Source organism: Psittacula echo, assembly GCF_963264785.1.
Source record: "Psittacula echo genome assembly, chromosome: 6".
NCBI lineage: Eukaryota > Metazoa > Chordata > Aves > Psittaciformes > Psittacidae > Psittacula > Psittacula echo.
In genome coordinates, this window is record NC_137743.1 from 75,355,542 (window position 1) to 75,382,594 (window position 27,053).

Here is a 27,053-nt window from a genome sequence, read left to right on the forward strand (position 1 = left end):
GTTTTGCTTTCAAAATTTAAACCAAACAAAGACGTAAAACATCTAGTCAGAAATAAATATCTATAATTTGGAGTGAGATAACGGTCAAATATCTTTAGTTTTAACGTGTCTATTTAGAGATGTGTTTTATGTGGTACTAACTAAAGTATAACCTAAATAGCGGAGACAAGAGTATAATGAAATTGTAAGCAAAAACTTGAAGCTGAAGAAAGCTATGAAATAAGGCCAAGGTAAATTTATATAGTCCTCATTGCAGTCTTTGTCTTAGTTTCTAGTCTGACAAGAGGATATTAACTGCTGATAAAACCAAGGTAGGAAAGCAACACTTCCATTAAAATGTTATGATTTTGGATCTTGAAACAGACCTTACTTTCTCTCTATCTCTGTCCAGCATCAAGAAAATGATCCGCATCTCATCTTGCTTGAAAACCATTCAACCAGCTGTAGTTACCTATTAGTCACCATTCTAGAGATATGGCTAATTACTTTAATTAAAAAGTAGTATTTTGATACAGCTCTGCTATCTCTCCAGGGAATTGTTTTAAAGTTCTTATATGCTTACCACCAATTTTCTGCAATACGGCTTAGGGAAGAGGAATTTTAACTGCACTGTTCGATAGCAACAGGTCTTCAGAGTATTAAGGATGAAATTCTCAAGGGTCTTTATGTCATGGATGGAAATGGAATCATTACTGTATTTTTGAGCTCCTGCTAACGTCATTGACACCCACCTACAGTCCACTAGAAATATAAGTGCAGAGATCAGTTCGTTCACAGATTACAAGGAGACTACCCAAGAAGGGGCAAGCCAGAGCCAAATTCACTGGTAAGCTTTATTTTAAAGAATGTGAAAGGGAGAATGATTTCTTCCTTCCCTCCACCCCCCATCCTTGAATAAAGTTGTAAAATGGGTCTTTAGTGTGTTATGCCAGGCTGTGTTGTTACTGCATTTATTAATGTATGTAGTACACTTTCATTTAATGCAATTTTTAAATGTGAGTTATCTGGATCTCAAGCCGTATTTCTTGGTGCACGCAAAGATCTGATGCTGTAACTAATGAGCCAGTGTAAATGGCTGTAGGTAATAACCAACCTAAATCTACAAACGTAAATAATTTTTGTTAAATGTCATGCTAGTCCCTCTCAAAAGAGAATCCAGTGTCTAGAAATAGCTTTGGTATGGGAAGCACTTCCTTAGGATAATTCGTTCTTCCTAATACATTAGTACTAGGAAATGTATTAGTACATTAGTACTAGGAAAACAAAGAATCTTTGACAGCGCATGGACGTAATCTGCAGGAGGCAGATTTTCCTTGCCGGGACTAAATTATTTTCAGCATTCCACTGGACTGTTGTGCTTGCTTTCTTTGTTACCCGTGACAGCTCTCTATGACTTAAGAAGTCTAGTTCATTGTCCTTCTTACAGACAGTCTGTTCATCTCTTCAGCATGTGGAAGGTGGTGCTGCTGGGACTATATACAGTAGTGGCTGTGAGAGGACTGGTAATGGGTGCTCCTTTCCAACCAGAAGAAAAATGGAAACCTCTAGATAACCCTAGAAACAGAGACCTGGTAAGGAAATGCTGCAAGAAAGATAGCCTCAGTTTTATGGGGTTTTTTTATTTTCCATCATGAGAATTTTTTAACTTCTAAATTTAAAGCTAAGAGGGGCCCATTAAATGTAGTGTTAGTAACTGTGCACTTTGTGTAGTCAATAACCACCAACTGGATGAGCATTCTTCAGTCAAGATGTACCCCTTAACTGAAGAGACATTCTCCGTGTGCAGTAGGGCATAAATCTTCCTTATATTTCCATCCAGCGGCTTTAGTTTTTAAAGATGTATTATGTTTATACAACCACCTGATTTATGAAACAGAAGAGGAATGATTATTGTCATAATAACAAGGGTACATTTAGATTAGATATTAGGAAGAAATGTTTTACTGTGAGGGTGGTGAGGCACTGGCACAGGTTGCCTGGAGAGTGGCTGCCCCATCCCTGGAAGTATTCAAGGCCAGGTTGAATGTGGCTTTAAGCAACCCGGTCGATTGGCAAGGGGATTGGAACTAGATGATCTTTTAGGTCCCTTCCCAACCAAACCAGTCTGTGATTATGTTCCTCTCAAATGTGTACTCTGGTGATTGATTGCACATTTGTACTTCAAGAAGATAAGTTTGCATCTGACACATGGTTATGAATAGTGGCTTAAGATCTGAAAGTTAATTACATCTGAGAGTTAAGAGAACACTTGCAAGATATTGTGAGCAATTTGTGAAGAACAAACATCAGTTTCCCACTATTTTTCCTTGCTGTTTTAAGAAGCATTAATTTCTGCTTGTCAGTGATCTAAGGGACCAGTTCAAATCAATTGCCCGCTGTTGCTAACTTTTAGAGAAATGTCTAACACAACTGTTGTGTTTGCTCTCAGCGAGGGTTTTGCTGTGCCTGGTTTACAAGATACACAGTTTGAATCCTCTGTGTTTCAGCGGGGAGTATAGATGATCAGTAAGCAGTTGGTGAACTTTTGATGCCATGTAAGGTGTACAAGCCATGAACCGAGTGGACATGTCTGAATTATATTGTCTATATTGTACTAGTTTATGGCCAAAATAGAGGATTTCATCCCACATAGGAACACATAGATGTACTTTGTCAGTGGAAATAATTAATCTCTGCTGGGCACACTCTATTTTCACGTATGCAATATGTTCAGTTTTTCAGAACGCTCCAGGCTTATTTTTCAAGCAGGGGTCTTGATCTCAGGAAGCTCCCAGTCACTTTCACCATGAACAATGAAGGACCAAGGCCTGTCATGCTCAACTCGGATCCTGTTGCTTCTGCATTTGCAGATTATGAAGAAAGGAAAAATTCTTTCCCAAATTATTTCAAAGGCTGACCAAGGTAAAAGATGCTGCTTTTTCCTCTAATGTTGTTACATGTAACCAAGTGAAAGGTTTGGATTCTAGCGATTCTCACTTCTGTCTGAAGTATAAATACAACTTAATTTTCAGAAGAAATTAAAAGCGTAGTAACTCTTGCCTGAATTGGGTTTAAAATAGTTGAGATAAGAGACTTATGAGGTATTTACTACTTTGGAAAAATAACACATGGTTCTCGTGCAGACCTATATAGACAACTTTTTTCCTTGTTTTCTATTCCTCCGCCTTTACATGTGGAGAAGAATTCTGAAAATGTACAGGTAATAGAATGAAGCATTTTGGTAATTGATAAAAATTATCAATTGAGAAGTAAATTAGAAATTGAGACTAATGGTTTCCCATATTAGTAAGAAAATTAATCTAGATGTAAGATACTGCACTAAGAATCATACATTATCTTTTATAACTTTGCCCACTCATGCCGTTTTCCTTATTTCTATGACTAAAATTGAAGGTTGATATTATCCTGAATCGCAATGAAGACTGCACTCAGATTTCAATACGAAGCTCTCATTTGGCCAAGCTTTTGTGTCAGGAAAAAAAATTGCTCTGCACAATGAGTATTGTGCACGATAAATAAATGGAAATGGACTTTAAAAGGGATGCTGTGGCTCTCCTGTAAGTTACAGCCGCAGTGAGAAAGCAACTCGCTGGTGGAAGTAGTTTGTACTGCGTAATTTAGTCATTCTTTTCAGTGTTCAGAACTGTTTTCTGGAAGTAGAGGTCTGCTGCACTCAGCTGGGGTATTGCAGCCAGTGTTACCTTCGATCACACCCTGGCTGCATATAAATACTTCTGTATTTGTCTCACATCCTTTGTTTTGTTTTTCCTCCTCTCTTTTCCAGGCACTAAGTGTTGAACTTCATGCGAAGCGATCCCCTTCCTAGCACAATATTACTGCTTTGCCTTTTTAACTTCGTTGATTGCTTTGACAATTGCTTTGACAGTTTTTACCTACGGAGCCTGATGTCATGTTGCAAGTAGCACATTTGCTTTCCATTGACAAATGTGTGATGTTTGCCTACTACAATGTGCCTAGCAGAACCTTGTGTGTTTAGATGTGAATAAATGAGTGCAACACCATTTGTTAACTATTGCTAAGTGTCTTTGTGCAAAAGTGGTAAATAAATGTTACCTTTCATGTTATTGGAAGTAGACATCCTCAGGTTTTTCAGATACTCTTTTATCACCAGTGTTCTACTTCCTTGGGAGACTGATGGGAACGGGGAAATATGGGCCTTGGCATAGCCTCCACAGCGCGATGGCTGCTTGTACCTCACACCCAGCCCCTTCACATCCGTTTCTGACCGTGCCCCTGGCAATAAGCCCCTTGCACTACAACTGTGTACGTGTATGAAGTTAAGAAACTCCTCTCACGTAAAAGTAACGTTGTGGGGATATAAAACATGGAGCCCGCAACAGAGGCGCTTCCCTCACGCCTCTTACCTTATCCCCGTGGGGGCTCGGACACAGCGAGCAGAGCCGCAGCACCCACCGCCACTGCTGCCCGGGATCCCCTCCCGGGAGACCGAACCCCGCCGGTTCCTGCTCACACGGGGCGATGCTTCCCCCCCGAGGCAGTGACGGGGCGGAACTCCTGCGTGAGGCCGCGGTGCGCGGCGGGCGCCATAACGGGACGGACCCGCGTCCTGTTCTGAATGAGGCTCTCCCTTCGCGGGCCGTGCGGGCCGTGCCGGCGCGATGTCGGGCTTCAGCCCGGAGCTGATCGATTACCTGGAGGGGAAGATCTCCTTTGAGGAGTTCGAGCGGCGGCGGGAGGAGCGCAAGAGCCGCGAGAAGGTGAGTCTGCCCCGCCTGGCAGCACCACGGCCCGGCCGGGCCGCTCCCTGCCTCCATGGCAGCACCTGCACCGCCTCAGGACCGCTCTGCTGCGTGTGTGTGTGAGGGGCTTACGGTGATGGCTGTGGTGCTCAGCTGTTGATTGCGGCTACATAATTACTGATTTCTGTGCAAAACTGTAAGAAAATAACTGAAATCTGTAAGGGTCATTAGGTTCTAGTACAGCAAGTTGCTCAGGGGAGCGTACACCTTTCAGGAGTGCCGAATGCGGCGCTTTGGTTCATGCCAGTGCAGTTTGTGTCCCTCGACATGGCAAAAGCTAGTGGCAGTTACTTTCAGTCACTATAATCAATTTCATCTTAAGGGCAGAGCAGTGAGCAGAAGCACAGTTTGATTTAATCATCCAGCATTCATTGCTGCTGCTCCCACGTCTTCTGTGTGAGATCTAAGGAAGAGATCCAGTTTGACTCATTTTGTTGTGGCTTATTGACAGCAATAAGTACAGGGAGACGCAGCTTTGTGGCTAAAAGTAAGCAAATAGAGGTGTTAAGAGCAATTCTGTATGCTTGGAGCATTGTAGTTAACTTTAACCTTGCCATCTTTATGTGAAAATGCAACTGAATTTTGATATCTCCTGGTCTTCAGAGAGAAAATTCAGGAGAACTCAGCTGTCATAGAAAACCAACTGATATCCTAGGTAGAATCATAGAGTAGTTATTGTTGGAAAGCACCTTAGGATCACCTAGTTGCAACCCCCCTGCCATGGGCAGGGACTCCTCCCACTAAACCATGTCACGCAAGGCTCTGTCCAACCCGGCCTTGAACACAGCCAGGAATGGAGCATTTACCACTTCTTTGAGCAACCCATTCCAGTGCCTCACCTCCCTAATCCTTCTTACTGGGTTAACAAATGCTATTTTGATATTTCATTTTGTATTTAAAAGGTCAGGCTTCTAAAAGGATTTTTAATTTATTTTTTTTTTTAATAGTCAACCAGGTATCTTACCTCACTGTAATGCCAGATAAACAATGGGCTAGTCTCTTTGGTTAAAAGGAATGTGAGCGGTCACAATCTGAGTCACCTCATATTAATAAGAATATAAATGTCTTGAAACCAAGTAATGCTAGGGTTGATTCATTTAAAAATACTGCATTATTCCACCTGTTTCACTAGCAGTGCAAAAGCTGGAAACTTGTGGTCTAAATGCTAACTGTAAATATAAGGGGGAAAAAGTAATGAGTCGTGTTATAAAGCTGATAACTGATTTGTTGGTGTGTGTAGGATGGTGAAAATGCGTCTGGTGAGGAAAACACGGAAGATACAGAGGCTCCATCATCATCCAAAAAAGCATCTGGGAAATCCCAAAGTCAGGATGAAACTGATGGTAAATTTTAACATAATAACTTGTGTTTCAAAGGTCATTGAAAGCATTTGCTCCTTGATAGCTGACTTGTTATAAAGATCTGACTGCTTCTTTTGAACCTGCAGGTATTGAAGCATGTTGTGAGAACATATACCTTTGTGTTCTGAGTCATAGCCAGGGTTTTAACTTTGTTCGGCGTTTTTAGGGCTGGATCCGGCCAATTCACCATGTTTTTCTGGGAAACCCTCAATTTTTCCCCTCCTGGCTTCTTAACCACATGTCCTCAATTATTTGCTCTCTCTGAAGTTACAAATAATTTGCAGTTTTTAGCTTTTCTCAAAAAGTCTTCTGTCACTTTTGTTTGGCCTCTTTTTTCTGTTAATCTCTTTGCAGTCATTTGCTAACACTTGAAAGTTTCAGAGTATTTGATTCTACTGAGTGAGTGTTGCCTTTGTCTGTCGTCAGCTAAGGTGAAATAAAACGGTTAAAAAGAGGAGTTTTAGTTTTTCTCTATGTTGTTTTGGTTTTTTTTTTTTTCTCCTCTTAGTTATCCTTTGGCCTGTTTAGAGTTTCTACATTGATTTCTCTCCTTAGTTTCTGCTGAATATTTCTAGCTACAGATTTTCTGGCTGGCTTTCTTTGTGCAGTTACTGAGATGGTAGTATCTCTTTGGGTGCTTCAGCAAAAGAAGCTTAACTTCCTTGGGGCTCCTGCAAAGGGCTTGCAGGAAGTGGTAGGAGTAGCACTTCTCTCTTTAGTTTGTATTGATATTGTTGATCCCATGTCTCAGGTTCTGGATTTGAGCTTGGGATTTAGAGTGCTACAGCCTGTTTTAGACACCTTCTCTTCAGAAGCTGTACTCCCTACACCTGTCAGGGCATAATTTTGAGGAACTGCCAATGCTACGAGATACAAAAGTACAGGTTTTGATCTCTGTGTTGGTTCCTAGACTCCTCTTAGAATCATAGACTCATAGAATAGTTAGGGTTGGAAAGGACCTTAAGATCATCTCGTTCCAACCCCCTTACCATGGGCAGGGACACCCCACACTACACCATGCCACCCAAGGCTCTGTCCAAACTGGCCTTGAACACCGCCAGGGATGGAGCATTCACAACTTCCCTGGGCAACCCATTCCAGTGCCTCACCACCCTCTCAGTAAAGAATTTCTTCCTTATATCCAATCTAAACTTCCCCTGTTTAAGTTTGAACCCGTTACCCCTTGTCCTGTCACTACAGTCCCTAATGAAGAGTCCCTCCCCAGCATCCCTATAGCCCCCCTTCAGATACTGGAAGGCTGCTATGAGGTCTCCACGCAGCCTTCTCTTCTCCAGGCTGAACAGCCCCAACTTTCTCAGCCTGTCTTCATACGGGAGGTGCTCCAGTCCCCTGATCATCCTCGTGGCCCTTCTCTGCTACTTTCACTGGGAATTCTCTGTTTCAGAGATTTCACTGTGTGTTTGTTTCCGTTTTCTTAAATTTCAAAAATAGGCCTTAATATTGTCTCACCTAAAATGTACATCAGTGTTGCCTTGATTTTGAAAGTATGGCCAAATCTCATCCTAGACGGATAGAAAATGAACACTGAAGTGTGGCTGGAGCCAGATATCTGTGGTTCCTTACTGACCCTTTCTTTTTGCTGATGTCTCTGTAATACTTCCAAGGTGCTTTTTCCTGTTACTTGTTTCATGCATGTTACCTTCACCTAAAAAAAAATATATCCTGATAGATTTGTGTGGCAGTGGTACTTCTGCTCTTACACAGAATACAGAATACAGACAGAGAACATAGAAGTCTCAAGAGCAGCTAGAATGAAGGAAGATATTGATATTATTTATCACTATTTAAAGAGTTGCTATTAGAATCAGATGTATGATATTCAGAATAAAAATGTTAGAAAAGGTCATTGTTCAGTTCGCTTGTGATACATGAATCTTTAGAGGCAGTCTGCTACAATCTTCAAATGATCCTTGCAGCAAAGGAGACTGAAGTAAAAGGGAAATGAAATTAATAATTAGGATTTTTTCAGATGGGGGGAAGAAGACTTTTGATTTTTAGATACTTAATATCCGAGTCAGAATAAAAATGACCAAATATATCCAAGTCAGAAAAAACCCAACCCCAAAACCACCATAAACTCAGGTATAATGCCCAGTTCCCTCTTGCATCTAGGCAGTACAGGATAGCTTTATTTTTACGTTCCCAACTTGATTCTGTGGTTACTCTTTAATCAGATCTTTTGATGCCCAATCCCTGAGCCGAAACCTTTGAACGCTACATGTTTTGATGTTTTGCATATATGCAGACTTGTGGCCGGTTATAACCTTGGGTTAATTTGCTAATGAAAAGTTGATATTTAGAAATGTGAAAATAGCATCGTATTCTTGTTTGGTTTAAAGAATTTTGTTATTTCTTTTCCTGGAGAAATGAATAATCTGCATCGTGCATTTACACATATTAAAAGGTACTTACTGTCATGGATAGAATGGTCACAAGATTCTTCTTGATGGATCTTGCTTCTAAAAATGGGTTGCTACATTATTGTTTAGTATAATTGTCTGCTCACTTAGCCTCTTCAGCTGAAAAGCTTTATTCCATTTATGCAGTTCAGTGCTTGGAAATTGCTTAATTTGCTTCTGTTATATGGCTTGAGAAAAATGTTGTATAAACTGTTGATTTTTAATGTGTGTTCTTCCATGCTTTCGTTTCAGATATCCAAGAAATGTCAGAGGCTGGGGTATACTAAGCACTGGTGATGAATGAGTCAGAGTTTGAAAACCGCAGAGGTTGTTAATAGTTTTTCTGCATTTCTGCAGGTCTTTTTCTTATAGAATTGCTGTTTCAAGTGGGCTAGTAATTATGAAGAATTCTGTTTTCTGTGCACTTGTCCTGATAAGCAGTGCGTACTCTTGATTATATCATAAACCTTTTTTGCTCCTTTCTCTACCAGGTGAAACTTCAGATGGCGTCAGTAAGTCTGTTCATCGGGTCTTTGCGTCCATGATTGGGGAAAATGAAGAGGAGGAGGAGGATGAAGAGGAAGATGAAGAAGAAGAGGAAGAAGAAACTACCGAGCAACCCACAGCTGGAGATGTTTTTGTGTTGGAGATGGTACTTAATCGAGAGACCAAAAAAATTATGAAAGCAAGTATTTGAACTTTCATGTAACTTCACTGTATCTCCTGACTTGAAGCATAGTGCATAAATGCCAATTCGTGTCATTTTAGCTACTTGCTAAGAAACTTGACTGAACATAATTCCATGTGGGATACTTCTGCTTATGTTGGTGTCACCTGTGTTTGTTTTTTAAATCGTTAATCTAGATTACTGTTTGAAAACTTTCTAAAATGACGAAGTAAGTTTTTCTAGTGTATGTCAGGCTTGAAAATCAGCAAGTATTTTGGCCGATCATTTGAATATTGCTAATACATAACTTGTTATTAGCTTGTGTTAGGCACAAGTGTGACTAGTGGCTCCTGAATGTGGGTACAACTGAATCCTTGGTAGAAATAATATCTCTTTTCCATTTAGGAGAAAAGACCTCGCAGCAAACTTCCTCGTGCCTTGAGGGGTCTGATGGGAGAGGCCAATATCAGGTTTGCTCGAGGGGAACGTGAGGAGGCTATTCTAATGTGCATGGAAATCATTCGTCAAGGTACATTAGAATGTTGAAACTCTTTGGCCTTAAGGATGGGGTGAAGTTACCTTATGCATCAGGACAATTCAGTGTGGCTTCACTGGTGATGAAAATACTCAGTACAAGGAAAGTCACTGTATAAGTAGTATGGAATTAAGAATATGTAGTGCATTTCCTTTATTCTTTTGCTTATAAAAAGAAACTAGCACCATAATTCTGCAGAGACCTGGGCCTTTGTTTAGCTTTACACAGTTTGCTCTTATTGTCTTTGTAGAACTGAGGTATAAACATCAGCATGATTTCTACAATGTAGAATAATGCTGTAGGTGGCTTTTGTTACATTCAGGCTGTTTAATAATTAATAAAACAATTATTATCAGTTAAGCATTAATAATTGTAAAAAAGGGATTGGAAGACTTGTCCACCGGTTTTTTATGAATTTAAACAAAGAAATGTTCGTGTTTCATATAATTCTGATGTCTGTTTGCAGAAAGGCAAGTTATTTGTTTTCTAGGTAGTTTTAAACTAATAGCTCTTAATCATTCTTTTTGTCTCTTCACAGCTCCTCTTGCTCATGAACCATTTTCCACTCTTGCCATGATCTATGAAGACCAGGGTGATATGGAAAAATCGTTACAGTTTGAACTGATTGCAGCTCACTTAAATCCGAGTGATACTGAGGAATGGGTCAGACTAGCAGAAATGTCACTGGAACAGGACAATATCAAACAGGCTATTTTTTGCTACACAAAAGGTAGTGTAGCAACCATTTTAATAGTTTAAAATAAGTGTTAGGTGATAATGGGAGTAGTCTAATTTTCTTCTGCTTTCTAATTTAGTTTGCTGCAGTTTGCTTAAGATTCTGGTACCTCTGTCTGGACTTTGGTACAAGGTTAATGAATGCTTAACATAGAATGTCCTTTCTTACAAAAATTGTATATATCTGTTAACATTCACCTAGTCACAGAAATGAAGGTGAAATCTATTGTTGCCTTTTCCAAAACCAGGCTACTTATATGCTTTTTCTTGTAGCTCTGAAATACGACCCAACCAACGTGCGTTACCTGTGGGAGAGATCAAGCCTGTATGAACAGTTGGGAGAACATAAGATGGCTATGGATGGCTACAGGCGAATTCTGAATCTCCTGTCTCCCACTGATGGAGAGCGCTTTATGCAGTTGGCTAGAGACATGGCAAAGTAAGTTGGATTCAAAAGTACTGTGATTTCATTTTCCAGAGTTTCTCAAAAGCTGGTATTAATAAGGTCTGCAGCTGATTCAAGCTGGGTACGTGGCTGAAATCAAGGAATGCAAGCAATCAATCCACAAGCATGCACCCCCAATTATGATGGTGTTTCCAGAGCCTGACATGTGCAGGATCAATGCATCATCTTAGAAGTGTTGCATTCTCTTAGAGAATAAAATGCCAATACTGATTACTAAGAAAATGCCAATAGTTTGCAATTATATACAAATGCAGTACATTTTTAATCTATATAATATCACTAGAGCTCTGGAAACTTAATGGCAGCAAATCTGAATCATAGAATCATAGAATGAAACAAAGTATTCAATCTGAAATAAAAGCTACCTGCAACAGAGTATGTGTCATTTGTGGTTTGTTTCTGGAGCAAAGAGAAATCTGCCTCCTCCCATTTTCTGCAGATGAGAGCAAGATCAAGTCATAGAAGCTTGTCTGTGGCAGAGAGGGCTTGTGCTTGAAGTGTGTAGCTCTTATCGTAGTTTTTAGTAGGTTGTTTAACTACTTAATATCTCAGCTTTCCTATGCATAACTTGTAGAAAGCTCTTACTAACCTGTTTTGAAACAGTTTAAATCTTTTGATCTTTGTGGTTGTGAAATGCACCACAACAATGCAAGAATGAGTCTTGTACCGATATTATTATTGAAGCTTTTCCTGAAACCATGTTAACGTGTGATACATTATTGTTACCTGGATCGAGGTGGGGGCTATTGTGATCAAAATGTCCTAACATATAGGGGAGGTAAAAATGGTAATTATTTGGAATATATAAAAGATGTAAAGAGTTGTAAGGGAAGAACACACCCTTTCTCACTTTCTTTTTTAACTTAACCTTGCGAATGAAAATGTTTGCTAATAGGCAAAAATAAACTACATACAAAAAACCTTTTGCTGGTGTTCAAAGTATATATTGTCAGTTAGCTCAAATACTAAGTATCTCATATCTCTTTTATAGGAGCTATTATGAAGCCAATGATGTGACTTCTGCTATTGACATAGTAGAAGAAGCCTTTAGTAAACACCAGAGCCTTGTCTCCATGGAAGATGTTAACATTGCAGCTGAACTATATATTTCTTCCAAACAGTACGACAAAGCATTGGCGGTATGGACAGTTAAATGCATTTTTGTATCATGTTCAGCGCTTGTTTGCCAGTCGGGAAGGACAGTTTATATTCCTTCATATGTAGTGCTTACATATGGTCATGCTTGTATAGTGGTAGAGCTGATCAGATACAGGTTGCTTCCTATTAGTTCTGTAATAATCAGCATTGAACTTAACAGCTTGATTTAGTAAGTTGAGGGCTGATAGACTTGCAGTGCTGTTCCAGGTTTAAAATTTTGGGATCCTTTCCTCTACTTCTCTACAGTTGCCATAGTCTTAGTAGCCAGGGAAAACTTAGTACTAGGTCTTTGTGAGCGCTACGAGCAAAGGGCATTCTCTAGGTTGAAAGTTAAAAGGGTGATACTGAATGGGCTGGTGGTTCAAGAGCTGACCATCATGCTTTATTTGGCATACTTGTGTTACAAGTAATAATTTCTGCATTAAGCATGAATCATACATTCCAGAAAGATAATACATCTTGACTCTAAGGCATCAAGAATTGGAGAAGGTCCTTATCTCTTCCCAATTTGTTCTAGTGAATATGCCTCATTTTTGAGGCATGTTTCAAAGATGATTTGGTCTGGCTTTGAGTGGAAAGACTTTAGGATCTGGCCATTGTTATGCTTTCCAAGATAGATTGAAGAGACACTATTAGTTGGGACTTTTCTCCTGGTGAACATTCTTATTTGCTGATAACTAAATTACCTCTTGTTTTCTTTTTCCTCCTTAAGATTTTATTTAGCTCACTTTCTGTCAGGGCAAAGCATCATAAGCCTGCAAACAATTCCTCTGACCCTCCTCTGTATGTCTTCCCGTTATAAAAATCAGTCAATTCTGTGTACGCAGTATTTAGCTGCCAGATTTATTAATGCAGTATGCAGTCATAGAACTGTTTCTTCTTGATGGTTCTCCTTGGGTCTATTCCTGTGATGGTGTTTCTTGTTCCTGAATAGCTGAAACTGTATTTGAACTGGTAAAGTGAGCCCTTAAAAAATAACTGTCTCGATGCAATCATCTGGTATGTTCCTCTAAGGGTCATGTACTCTGTGTTTGTCGCTGATGTTCTGGCAACGGTAGTGATTTAAATACTTGCTTTTCAATTCATTAACACAATACCAATCTGCATTGGGTCTCAGACAAGCAGTTCTTAACGCATGTGCATTTCCCTCCTCACAGATCCCCACTGGCAAGTGAATGTCTTGAATTGTCTGTCTTTGGTTTCTGTTTTTTAAAGTAGTTCTGTTGAATTCCAGTGGTTTTGCTGAGGTCATGATGTGTATGATCAGGGCTCTTGTAAAATGCCTGTGTGCAGCTGTGCATCCTATTTAATTTTTGCTTTTGACTGATACATACCACATGGTTTCCGTGCAGTGTATTTAGACTGAGGAATCCTTGGAGCACTTTGGAAAGATGTGTGCAGAGCTTAGCTGTTTAGCTGGTGCTTTGCTTTCTTTTCCATCTTCCAAAAGGCATTGAAAGAAGCTATAAAGGTTAAAAACTTTTCTAGTTGTGATAAAAGTAACTGTTGTGCTTGCTAAAGAGGTGCTGATTGGATCATCTAAGTAGTCCAAAAATAGTGGACAAAGACATAAGGTGATCAAACTCAGTACTAGTCAACTAACCCCACGTGAAAGGAATGCAGCTTTTCTTCTGGTAATCATTGTGATGTCTGAAACAGCAGCCATGCGGGCTGGTTACTTCTTATATCCTTTAAACCTTTAAAATGATCCGCGTTATTCATCTGGTTTAGGTTATTACAGATTTTGCAGGAATTGCACTTGAAAAGAAAGTAGCAGAAGAAAGTCCAACTGTGGAGAAAAAAGGTAAGTAGCTAACAAGCAGTTAGCATGATCCTGCTGCTCATTTGATGTCTTTCTTTCTATTACCTTTTCAACTCCTGGGTATATTTTGGTGCATGTTGACAGGCCACTTAGACGATCCAGGTTCAGTGCTTTTAATGAGTTATATGGCATGACCTCTGCTTTCTATAAGGAGTTATTCTGGTGTCCAGTTAGCCCTGCTGAATCATTAAGGACAAGGACTGCTCTTCAGGCAACTGGAGGCTTTTAAAGTTCTAAGCATTCCTCTGAGTGTTCACATTAGACCAGTTATTTCTGCCAGCTAAATAGCTTCTGAAAAAAAAAATAGGTACTCTTAAGTGGCATCTATAATTAAGAGTATCAAACTTTGACCTGAGACTAACATTCTTCATAAAGCCTACTTCTGTTATCAAATATTTCGATGTTTTGGTATATACAAATAAGAGTTACTAGCTTGTACTTGAATAAAGTAGGTTGTCTTTGAGAAACCTGCTTTAGGAAAGTCATTGCTCAAGACTGAAAATGTAGAATGATCACAGCATCCTAACTCCATAAGCAGACAATCTATTCTGTGATTAAAGTGGTTGCTTGTTTCAGCAGTCCGTTGCAAAGCCAACTTCTGTTGGCTTTCTGCTTAAATGGACCAAGTCAAAACACAGTTCATCTATGAACAACTGCCCTGATAGAGACTTTTTACAGACAGTTTAGAAGAAGCAAATCTGTGAGTCTAGGAATTATAACACCATGTTGCCAAGTTACCTGGGGTGTACAGTTTAAAGCAAGAACTTGGCTTCCCGCTTTGTTGCTTTGTAACTTTTTTGACTGCTTCCTGCTGTGCTGGCCAAAAAACCCACTCCCAAAAATCAAAACCCAACAAAGTCCACTTTTCACAGTAAGCTACCAATCAATTACGGATTCAAAAACAAGTAACTTTTGGCTTAGCTGGTGCTACTGGGGTAATCTGCTCATCTTTCTCAGAAGATCCAGGGCCAGTGGTAGAAACTGAGGAAAGCCAGGAGGCAGCACCTGAAGAGCAAAGTAATCCAGTTGCTAAACCCACTGCTGCAGGTAAGTAGTTGAAGTTTTTGTTTTTGTGCAAGTCCATGAGCTAATCCTGTGCTCAGGAGCCAGTCTGCAACCATATAAAGATTGTCAGAGTTTTCCAGCAGCAGAGAAATAGGGCTTAATCCAAAAGGGTTTCTTGTGTACTGTCCTCCTTACTCAGAACTTACTTCTAACCCAGGCAGCCACCAAAGCCAGAAGTGTTCTCCCAGGCTTACCCACTTCCAAAAGCAAACTCTTCATTTGTAAGAATTTATCAGTAGGTAGATAGCTACACTCATGCTGGATATTAAGATGTTCAAAGAATGATGAATTAATCTGCAGGTTGTGATTTGCAGTAATAAGATGTGGATGTAGGAGGTAATACGGAAGCCGTATGTTGAGAACCCCAGTTTTCTGACATTATAGCAATCACCCTTTGAATGTCTGGTGTAACAATTATGGTGAAAGAGAATTTAAACTGAGTAGTTAAGGAGGGAGGATGGCTGCAAGTAAAGGAAATGTGATAGTGGAGTTTTACTGCATGACCATTAATTTGTTAGCATTGTCACGGGTAATTACTTTGTCTCATGTTTGCATTCTGTCTATGTGTGGTGCAAAGTTCTGTAGTTAACTGTGTTCAGCAATATAGCCAGATCCCTGGTACATGGGACTTGGCTTAATAAAAGCCTTAACACAGGTAATGTCCTTCTAAAAGCAAGAAGAGGGTACAAGGAATTGCTAAAGGAAATTGCTAAAGGAAAGCTTTATGAAGCAAGCACATCTTAAGAGGGCAAAGGCCCTGGACATGTCTTATGGGATCTTGCTGTCAAAATCAATGCAGACAGCACTTGATACTTAATATGAAATTATTAGGATCAGAGACAGTAGGAAGAACTTGTTCCATCTATCAGGGAAGTTAGAAAAGGGAGAGGCCAGGCCTCTGCCAACATTTGCTAGAGTCAATGAGAATGCATTTTCTTTAGAGGAGCTGAACATGGCTTGGAGAGGATGGAGCTTGTGAAGTGCTTGTTAAAGCCCATGGCTTCAGAAAGAAAGTCTTTATCTCCTCACAGATACGGAGAAGGTCAGCTGCTGCATTCCTGAGGGCGTACCCATAGACATCACGGTCAAGCTGATGGTGTGCTTAGTTCACTTGAACATACTAGAGCCACTCAGTGTAAGTAGAAACGAACTCAGAAGTTGGAGGGTATTCTAATAGATTACCAAAACAAGTAATTTTTGTTGTCTTTGTATGTCTGAGGTTCCTGAGAGGGCTGTGGCGATTCTTCTTGCTTGCTTCCCACTCCAAGAAAGAGACCTAACAAACCTGTAATAGCAGAAATACTATTTTTGTCCTTATAAATTATGCCTCCAGTAACATAAAGCGCAGTAAATCATAGCTTGTGTGCTGTTACAGGCCCAGGATCACACTGCTTCTTGAACAGTAAGGAACACAGCTTTGTTTTAAAGCCCTCCTACATCTGAAGACTGTTCTGTCATGAAGAGCACTCCTCACTGATGGGCGCTCTCACCCACTGGATCTGAAATACCTAGAATAGAAAACCATGACATTTTTAGGAACTCTGAAATTCAGATCTTTATTTTTCACTTTCAGACTCACATTTGAATAGAGGAAGTGTAGTTCAGAGTGCAAATACAATAAAAATCATAGCATAAACCCATAAGCTTCCACTAACCGTACCTTAAAGAAATGTTCTTGTTGGGTTAAAACTTAAACAGGGGAAGTTTAGATTGGATCTAAGGAAGAAATTCTTTACTGTGAGGGTGGTGAGGCACTGGAATGGGTTGCCCAGGGAGGTTGTGAATGCTCCATCCTTGGCGGTGTTCAAGGCCGGGTTGGATGAGGCCTTGGGTGGCATGGTTTAGTGTGGGGTGTCCCTGCCCATGACAGGGGGGTTGGAACTAGATGATCTTAAGGTCTTTCCAACCCTAACTATTCTATGATTCTATGATATTCGTGCTTAGTGTTTGGTGTGGTTTTGGGTTTTTTTTAAGCCTCTTTTGACCACTCTGGTGGAACAAAATCCAGAAGAAATGGGTGACTTGTATTTGGATGTCGCAGAGGCATTTCTGGATGTTGGAGAATACAACTCAGCACTGCCTCTCTTGAGTTCCCTTGTCTGTTCAGAACGATACAACTTGGCTGTTGTCTGGCTTCGGCACGCAGGTGAGAAGAAGCAGGACTGCTGAACACATGGTATGGAGAGATCATACAATGTTGAACATTTCCAGAGACCTTTATTTAAGGTCACAGGATTTTTAGATTCACATGTTGAATGATAATTGGTATTTGCAGAGCTGTATTTGGAGTTCATTGTGACAGTCCTGTCATGGAGTGTTTTCTAGTTCTTTATATAGATTGACATTTACTTCAGCTAAAAGTACTTCATTCTCATGTAAGCAAGAATATGCTGTAAACAGCATTTATTCTGCATTCCATCCTGTATCAACTGATGACTCTTAAGTGAAACTGTGGATACATCAGTACCTATTTCTGAATATTGTCACTTCAGTAATACATGTTTTGGGTGGTTTTAGCTGAAAATTGTATTTACTATTTTGCAAGTCTTTTCTGCCATTTAACTCTGTTGTGTTGTTTATGATATTTCTAGAGTGCTTGAAGGCTTTGGGGCACATGGAGCGTGCTGCAGAGAGCTATGCCAAAGTTGTTGACCTTGCTCCACTGCATCTGGATGCAAGAATCTCACTTTCAACACTTCAGCAGCAGCTGGGCCGACCTGAAAAAGCTCTGGAGGCTCTGGAACCAATGTATGATCCAGATACATTGGCTCAGGATGCTAATGCGGCCCAGCAGGTAGGCGAAGTGTTCTTCCAATTTAGGATATATTATCCTGTTAAACTATGGCAGGGTCAAAAGATGTCAGCTATATAGGGCCAGGGACTGAGAATTGCTATCTATAGCATGGTGAGCTTTCAGAGCACAGCAAATGATTCACTACAGAGTATCAGGATGAGTCCTGATAGCTTTTTTCTCTGACCATTTCATTGGTATTTCCCTGTCCTACCTGATTACTTCTGTGTGATGTACAAGCTCTTGGGCAGTGAGAACCAGTCTTAATGCCAATCACTTTGTATTGAGGTGATCAGCAGTTGATACATATGAGCTACATGCATTGGTCTCTGTTGACTGTAACTCATGGTGCAGCAAAGGTTCTATATCCCTTCTCTAACAGCATCTTCAGTATAGGTAAGAATCATGGCAAATTCCTCTGAAATCTGAGACTTTGAAACAGTAACTACTGCAGGGCAGTTTTGGGATATCTTACTTGTTGCTGCTGCAAAGATTCTTACAGCCTTCCATGAGCTTTTTACAATCCTATTAATACTATATTGAGTAAAAACTGTTTGTTTTATAAACTCACTTTCTGTGCAGTATTAATGAATAATGTTCAATATCATCTAGGAATTAAAGCTACTCCTCCATCGTTCAACGCTGTTGTATTCCCAAGGCAAAATTTATGGTTACGTAGACACTTTACTTACAATGCTGGCAATGCTGCTGAAGGTAAGCCCATTTTTGCACGTTAAGAAATTGTACTGCTGTGAGTTGACAAGCAACAACTAAACTCAGAAGGAAAGCTAGTGGGTTTTATACACGAATGGGTTCATAATTTTGTTAGATAATAAATCATAGACTGGTTTGTGTTGGAAGGGACCTTAAAGCTCTAGTTCCAGCCCTGGGCAGGGACACCTTCCACTAGATCAGGTTGTTCAAACTGGCCTTGAACACTGCCAGGGATGGGGCAGCCACAACTTATCTTGCAGGGAGTGTGTAATACTGGTGTTCCTGCCTGTTGTGGTCAGAAGAGAGGACCACTTATGTGTGTAATTCTTAATACAGTGACTTCAACTGCCTGTTCCTCAGTGGACATAGAACACAGTGAATTCTAAAACTGCTTCTTACCTTTTTAGTGATCTGGCGGTGTTCAAGGCCAGGTTGGATGAGGCCTTGGGTGCCATGGTTTAGTGTGGGGTGTCCCTGCCCATGGCGGGGGGGTTGGAACTGGATGATCTTAAGGTCCTTTCCAACCCTAACTATTCTATGATTCTATGATTCTATAATTCTACTTTCCTGAAGTGTTGGCTTTTATTTCTACAACTTTCTTTTTAATTTCTTAATTATTTAATATATATTTTCTTGTGATAAACAAATTTGTCTTTGGCCATTTTAGCCATTAAATAGAGTGGTGGCAGTTTTGTGTTTATTGGGGTTTGTTTATCAACAGGGAGGGAAGGGAATATTTAGCCTTCAGTTTTATCTGTTTGGGCAGAGCCATTACTGTCGTATTACACTGGTTGAGTAGCTGACTATGCACATCACGTGTTGCTGACAGTGATACAGAAAGGCATTTTTCTTGTTATGTTTCTATGCAGATAGTTTGATTTGAATCTATACAGGGATGTTCCAATCCCAGGAGAAGTCTTTTAAGTCATTTAAAGAGTTAGTGTCTTTCTTTTGCATGGCCCAGTTTGCACTGGAGCATGAGACAATGCAGAGATAATACTCCTCTTGGGAATGTTCTCTCTCATGATATTGCTCTGTTGTGGGACTTCTAAGTTGCAGGCTGTTTTGGCCTGCAACATGAGCAGGATGGATTGGCCATAAGGATGCCTTTGTCATAGGATGTATTTCTGTAATCTGAAATGCTGCCCTTAAATTTGTTTCTAGGTAGCAATGAGCAGAGCTCAGGTGTGTTTGATATCTAGTTCCAAGTCTGGAGAGAGACACCTCTATCTTATTAAGGTGCCAAGAGATAAAATTTCTGACAATGATGACCAAGAGACAGCAAATTGCGATGCAAAAGGTAATAAATGTTTATTAAAAACAAAAAGGTGAACTCTTTAGTCCTGAAAAATGAAACAGACATTGCTGTTTTGTGTGCTAAATCCACACAGTTCATGTTAATGTTGCTTTATTTCTAGGGCAAAGAAGGTGTCAAAAATGAAGATAATACAATTTATGGGAACAGTCTCTATTCAGAGAAGAATAGTAAGATTTCAGACTCAGTCTGAGAAGGACCTCTAGAGGTTTTATGGTCCAGTATTCTCCTCAGTGCAAGTACGCACACAAATCTAGAACACAAAAGAAACACATGTTTTCAGTGCGGTGTGGGGTTTTTTGGCTGTCCCAGGCTCTGTTGAGCCAGACTACATATTCTTAAGCACTGTTTGGTAGATTAGAAGAGTAACTTCAATGCATTCATGTCGTATGTTTGCAGCTTGAACTCTGTGTGTTTCTTGTTATTTGTTCCCAAGTTTTGAGTGCATTTTTGCTGGCACTTTACAGACTGCATTTAAACTGAGAAAAGTAAATATTTTATCTTTATTTTACCTGTTAATGCTGAGATGGTTTTGAAAAGATCAGTTTGACACATTCACCTTTTTCTTTTTTTAAGGGTTTAGCACTCCTGGTTTAATTTTCCTAACTTCCTGACTTGGATATTTTTAGCAATCTTAGCTGTTCTCACGAGTGTTCTGACAAAAGATGACTGGTGGAACCTCCTCCTGAAGGCTATATACGCTTTGTGTGACCTCTCCCGGTACAAGGAGGCAGAGCTTCTAGTGGATTCCTCCCTGGAATATTATTCATTTTATGATGATAGACAAAAGCGCAAGGAGCTGGAATACTTTGGGCTCTCTGCTGCAATACTGGACAAGAATTTCAGGAAAGCATACAACTATATCAGGTGGGTACTGAGAAGGTAGATCAAACTCTTCTGGAATTGCTTCCACTGAGGCTGTAGTCATACTGCTAAAGGAGGCCGGCTGATGCTTTTCAGCTTGTGCTAAAACAGATAAGGTTATTGAAACTAAAGGAGCTTTCTGATAGCTTCTGATTCCAAAACATGCGTCATGCAGCAGGGTGGTTGATTTGGACAGAACCATTGCTTCTGTCTCTGTCAATTTTGCCTCACTCAGTGACTTGCTCTTTGAGTGTCTCTGCTTTGTTATCTTCCCTGAATTGTTGAAGTTCTTATTGCAGATACAGCATTTAATATGTAGCATCTACAGATTTCTTGTATACTTTTCATTCTCCAGAATCATGGTGATGGAAAATGTCAATAAACCTCAGCTGTGGAACATCTTCAATCAGGTTACTATGCAGTCTCAGGATGTCCGGCACCATCGCTTTTGTCTCCGCCTGATGCTGAAAAACCCTGATAACCATGCACTGTGTGTCCTGAATGGGCATAACGCGTTTGTGTCTGGCAGTTTCAAGCATGCTCTTGGTAATAGCATTTATTATATATTTTATTATATACTTTATTATATTTATTATATACTATTAACAAATATAGCAAGTAAATGTGCTTTTTCCTGAGAAAGATTTATTAAAGTCCTTTTTTTCATACATCAGAAAATTACAGGTGGCTTCACAGTGTTAGTCTGATCCTTTAATATTTTGTGCACAAAGCATGGCTAAGGGTTTTGGTAATAAAAATGAAGCTGGCATGTTTCAGTTTCAGCACACACTGCAAATGTAACTAACTTGCAAAGATAATTGAAGTCTAGTGATAATGATGAAGGGCAGAAACAGACCAATTTGAAGAGCAAATAAAGTTGGTTAGACATTTAAGCAGGTCTTTGAAGTAAACCTACTGCTTGCAATCAAGCCCTTCACACACTTAAGATGTGTAACCTCCAGGATATAAATCCTAGCAAGGACTATGTTTGCTTTCTGTGTTGGCCTGTCTTGTGCTTACTTTTACATCACAGTCAGCATTCTTCCTTCAGAATCGAAGGAGTGCTGAAAATACAGATTTTTCTTTACAGAATTTTCCTGTGTACTTTGCTGTATGTATATTAAACTGTCTCTCCTCTTAGTTCACACTTCTCATGTGAAGATTTTCTTTCCTGCCTTTAAATTCCTCAGGAATAATTTTCACAACAAACATCTTGATTCAGTTCTTTGCTTTTAGGACAGTATGTGCAAGCCTTTCGTACAAACCCAGATGAACCTCTGTACAGTCTTTGTATTGGGTTGACTTTCATCCACATGGCTTCTCAGAAGTATGTGTTGAAAAGGCATGCTCTTCTGGTACAGGTGAGTTACTGTGATGGTTTTTATCTACCGTGTTTCCTGTCCTCATATCTTGCAGTTATGGCTACAACATGTTCTGTTTAACTTTTCCTAATTAAAATGGCATCAAAAGAGGGAAGTGGCAAAACATGAACACAGATATGAACATGCTTTTGAACTGTAATTATACCCATCTGAGTCTCCTCTCCTTTTAGCCAAATGTAGCTTCTTCTGCTGTGCGTATACAGTGATTACCCACACAGATGTTAGCAGCTGCCAGCTGTTTGTGAAAATATTACTGATTTCAGCACTGATGGATGTAGTCTGGATTTTCTTCCAAATTATTCTTGCCCTGCCTTGCTCTGAAGAAGTGCTGTAGGAGGGAACCCATGCCACGTGCCCTTCATAGACGTGTCTCATAAACTACATTGCTGGAGCAAATTTTAGAGACTTATCAAGTGGGGCTCCCCCCCCCCATCTTTCTGTTCTCTTCTCCCTTCCTTTTAGGTGCCTCTCACGGCTCTCTTTGTAAAGATGTTGTGAACTCCAGTTTAGGCTGCCCTCTGTTTTTCAACTCCATTTTTCATGTTTTCCTTTAACCTGGCAGATCCAGTTACGAATCACTGGCTGATTATTCCCAAACTTTAAAAGTAATTTCCTCTGCTCTCCACCAGGTATTTTCATTAACTTGAAATGCTTTTTAATTCCTGTGGCCACTGAGCTGGGAGTCAGCAGAACAGAGTGAGGATTCTGAGCTCTCATGACTTCTGAAACTGCTGAAAAACTGTAGCTTGCACTGATTTTGACAAAAGCTGCAGGTCCTCAGCTACTCTAAACCAAAACCCATTATGTTTTTAAGGTGATTGGCTCTTCTGAACATGAACCAGTCTTACCAGCATGTATACTGCATAAACACATACATATGTACATACATTTAGCAAACTAGTGCTGTAAGTCACTTTGCTCGTTAACTGTGTGCTCAGTTTCTTAAAGAGATCTTCCCATTGTTACCAAAGGCAGTGAGACTGACAGAGCACAGGGTTTATAGTCTCAGCAACTGAATGCGACTTATTACCATCAACTTGCCTGTGGTTTTGTGGGGGGAGCATAGATGAGAAGTTTAAGTCGATACACTTAAACTCCTCTTCTCCAGCATTCTTTGCTGCCATCTTGTTAAAGGAAAGACTCACAAATGTGCATAACATGCGTACAGGGATTTTCCTTCCTTCACCGGTACTTGGACCTGCGTGGACCATGTCAAGAGTCATTCTACAACCTTGGCCGTGGCCTTCACCAGCTGGGATTGCTGCACCTGGCAATTCACTATTACCAGAAAGCACTTGAACTTCCTCCCCTCACCTTAGAGGTACTGTTTCTTTGTAAGTTAGGTACAGAGAATAAAGTCAGGTCAATGTTAGTAATTTATCAGCCATAGTTAAAATAGGTACATAAGATCTATGTCATTGAGTTTCCTTTACTTTTGTTGTTATTCTTTGTCATTGGAAGCCCAAACTTTATTGTCACCTGGTAGTATATTTAAGCATGTGTTAATTTCACAGGTTTATGAATTTTGAAGGATTTACTCATAGGCTGAGTGAAGTAGCAGCCAAAAGGGTCACTACAGAACTTCACCTGAATAAGTAGCTGAACTTTATATATATATATATTCCATGCAATGAATTATATCTGTAAGTTGTATCTAGTCACTCATGCTATAAAAGAGCATGCTGGAGCAATATGACCCATTAAGATTGCCTGAATGCCTCTGAGCCATGGTTTTACTCTGATTTGTATTACAACATCCTAATTGATGTGTCATACGTTTACAAGTCTGGTCTGAGAGGAAGTTTCGCTTTGGCATGGGAAGGTAGTAAAATTGCAAGTGTCTTTAGAAGACAGGAAGGGTTGGTAAAGTGAGGAACATGGGTGTTGGTGCTGGGGTTCAAAGCAGCATCTTGTGACGGTGTGAAAGATACAGGCAGTATTTACATTCTGATTGGAGAAACAACTACTTTGCGTGCAAAGACAAATTGAGACAGTACTTTCCTGGTTTGTGAGCTGGCTTTCTAATTTACAGCTGATCTGAGTATGTAATTATGTAACTCTGATTAGCAACATGTGGCAACTCCTTAAAGAGGGAGGGCACAAGGAACACTACTACTTTAGTTTCTGTGCAGCTGAAAGCCTATATAAACCATGAATATGTGATTTGATTCTACTGTAATTGCTACTCATATTTCAAGTTTTATACTATTTTTGCATATAGTGACTTTTTTCCATCATTATTTTTACAGGGAATAGAGACTGATCAGACAGACTTGAGAAGAGATGCTGCCTTTAACTTGTCACTTATTTATCAGAGCAGTGGAAACATCAGAATGGCTCGGAAGTTGATGTATACCTACGCAGTTGTATGATAAGGTTTGTGGCAGGTGGAACTGATACTCTCTGTATTAACTTTCGCATTATGCAGTGCTGGGGAAATGGGTTTGTGTACAACTTTTTCTGTAGGTGGTCTGTACATGGCTTAATGGACTACTTCTACTTCCAGTATTTGAACTGTATCACAAATGGGTGGAAACTGACATGCTCAGGTCTGTCTGTTATTAGCTCTTCTCCTTTGATGCACTGCTTTGTAATCCCAGTCTTGTATATAGAATCAAACTGAAGTCCAGTGCAGCTTGTTGTTTTGTTTTTTTTTTTTAAGGGAAGATTTATGATGTGCAATATTACAACTAGTTACCAGTGAGGTGGCTCAGGAAGCCCTGTTCACTGGTGATTAGGTTTGCTTTTTTAATGTGCAGTATTAAATACTGTAATACAGAAGCAGTGGGCTCATACTAATCCCCAGAGGTTGGAGAGCTCGCTATTTCAAGTATTCAGAATTTTCTAGAAGTTCATATTCCCAGCAGCTCTCCTATTTGAAGGAGCTTGACTCCTATTTACTGAAATCAGTGTGACCTCTGTTGTTGTTCTGAACTTGTTAATAAAAGTTCTGACGATAATGATAATGTTTACTCATTCTCAGCAAAGACAGATACTACTGAATAGAGCAAAAATTAATCTAGTAATATCATACAGCTTCTTATTTCACATACGCTGCAAATGGTCTGGGGTTTGAATTAGTTCTGACAGTTCAAGAAAATATGATGATGGAAGCATACTGCTTCCAATACAGCAAATTATGCTTTACCATAAATAAAAAGAGTATGTAGTTACATGTATAGTTATATGTATGGATATATGTTATGTGCTACAGCAAAATATGGCTGAGTAGTTTGCTGAACAGAAAACAAGCTGTGCTGTTGCCTCCCAAGGCAACAAGTAGCTAGTTACTTATGGGACCACAGCTAACTGCTGTTTGCTTTCAGCCCACTTGCATTTAATGAAACCCAGTCAATATGGACTGGAAAATTCATATTTCAAGCAAACAGTGTTCTGAAAGGATGTGCTAAACAATTTTGAGCATCTAGAAGGAAGAGATACTACTTGTCTCAATGCGTTATCTAAATCTTCCTCAAATGCTTGTGCAAAAAAACCCCCACACGTATATATGAAGATAGAACTTAGATATTTTTTTTCCTTAGCTATATACAACTTGCATTTATGGCTTTGAGATGAACAATCTTTGACTTAGATTTCACTGCTGATACCAGCACTGCCAAGTGTAGAAAGCTGTTTGCCATCCACGTTTGCTGAAGGCCACAGCCTGACAGGAAGATAAAGAACAAGCAACCTTCTTGCTCCTTAGAAAACTCATTTTTAAATAACTGCAAATATTGCTGTAACTAAGAGAGGCTGAGCAGCTACCAAGCCTGGAGAAAGGCTAGCAATGTAGAGCTCAATTACTGATCCTGCAGGTGGCAGAAGTGTTAGATTATACTACAGCTTTGTTGGAATTACTGTGTTTAAAGAAAATAACAAGTTCTTGTCAATTGTGTGCTTCTGATGTTTCCAGTGGGTGAGCTGCCACTCATCATGGTATGGTTCACAGCACAGAGCAGGCTCTGAGCAAACTAGATTCCTTTCAAGTGAAAGCAATTTAGAGGATGGCTTCCAGAAGTGCTCCAGTTGCTGGTGAGCATTCAGTCAGCAGGATCTCACCAGAGCAAATCTGAAGGAAAACTCAGTCCAGAACACATCCTGGACATCTGGACCAGCTCTTTCATTCTGCATGTGATCCACAGAGCTGCATCACTTGGTAATGCAGACGTAGCCAAAACTTAAGGTCGTGCTAAAGTTTAAAGGTACTGGGATACAGTAATCCTTCACAACTACACCTTATCTTACTGCTTTCCACCCTAAATCCCAAACAGACTTAAAAGAAGCAACAGGAGGTGTTGAACCTGGAATAGACTGTCACTATGCAAATGTAAGTCCCAGGTTTAATGGCCATAACACGTCAATAATCAAAGTAACTACAGATGCACGGCCCTAGAGCGAGCAGAGGATTCTGGAACAAGGAAAGGGTGAAAAAACATCCATTTAGCTACTCCTTATATTGGTAAAAACTCCCACAGAAGGAAAACAGAGGTGGTTGGTGCTGTTGCCCTGCCAACATGCAGTTCATACAAACACAGCTGCCATGTGCTTTGTCCTTTCTGGAAGGCTAAGGGCACACTCATTTGTCCGTTGTTAGGCAACCTACTTAATCATTCAGTGTAAACATGAATAGGCCTGTATGTAAACATGCATAGGACTGCTTTTAAGCAGCACAATTTAATGAAGCTCAGGTGTGCATTAGCTTCAATAGTGTGCTCAGACACCCCTCGTTCCTTAGAACAGCCATTTGCTTCAAGAAGAGATTCACATCATGGTGAATTAGAGTCCTATTGCATACGTTACAGTTTAGGACCAAATTTCTGGAGGAGCAGAATGAGCCAATTTCAGTGTGTCCCCCAAGCTACTCCTAGGCTCCAGAGGTATGCAAGACTTCTCACCCCACTAAAGTATTGCAAATAACATGTATAGACTTCACAGAAATAAATAGCACCACTGATCACAGAGGAGCCTGTGAGCAGC

The 27,053-nt window shown here is 40.0% G+C and overlaps 2 protein-coding genes across 2 annotated transcripts; both read left to right on the forward strand.

Annotated features, from left to right (window-relative positions):
* The first annotated feature begins 1,283 nt into the window (after positions 1-1,283).
* LOC308222499 (uncharacterized protein C2orf66) lies at positions 1,284-3,969 on the forward strand. The gene is made up of 3 exons (XM_080620596.1): positions 1,284-1,571; positions 2,714-2,901; positions 3,785-3,969. The coding sequence occupies exons 1-2, from the start codon at positions 1,449-1,451 to the stop codon at positions 2,894-2,896; spliced, it is 306 nt and encodes a 101-aa protein (XP_080476722.1). The 5' UTR covers positions 1,284-1,448; the 3' UTR covers positions 2,897-2,901; positions 3,785-3,969.
* Positions 3,970-4,640: 671 nt separating this feature from the next.
* GTF3C3 (general transcription factor IIIC subunit 3) lies at positions 4,641-25,449 on the forward strand (the record flags this gene model as incomplete). The annotated part of the gene is made up of 18 exons (XM_080620921.1): positions 4,641-4,739; positions 6,022-6,124; positions 9,054-9,247; positions 9,635-9,758; positions 10,303-10,494; positions 10,773-10,938; positions 11,957-12,104; positions 13,855-13,927; positions 16,042-16,145; positions 16,985-17,156; positions 17,602-17,804; positions 18,414-18,515; positions 19,680-19,815; positions 20,460-20,697; positions 21,050-21,240; positions 21,931-22,055; positions 23,245-23,397; positions 24,326-25,449. 18 exons carry the CDS (start codon positions 4,641-4,643, stop codon positions 24,446-24,448), a joined length of 2,646 nt encoding a protein of 881 aa, XP_080477047.1. The 3' UTR covers positions 24,449-25,449.
* Between the last annotated feature and the right edge of the window lie 1,604 nt (positions 25,450-27,053).

What these genes read in the sequence shown, in the direction of transcription:
- LOC308222499 (XM_080620596.1), top strand. Translation starts at nt 1,449, where the DNA reads ATGTGGAAGGTGGTGCTGCTGGGACTATATACAGTAGTGGCTGTGAGA. An exon ending in ACCCTAGAAACAGAGACCTG is followed by an intron (nt 1,572 to 2,713) that starts GTAAGGAAATGC and finishes CAATATGTTCAG; the next exon opens with TTTTTCAGAACGCTCCAGGC.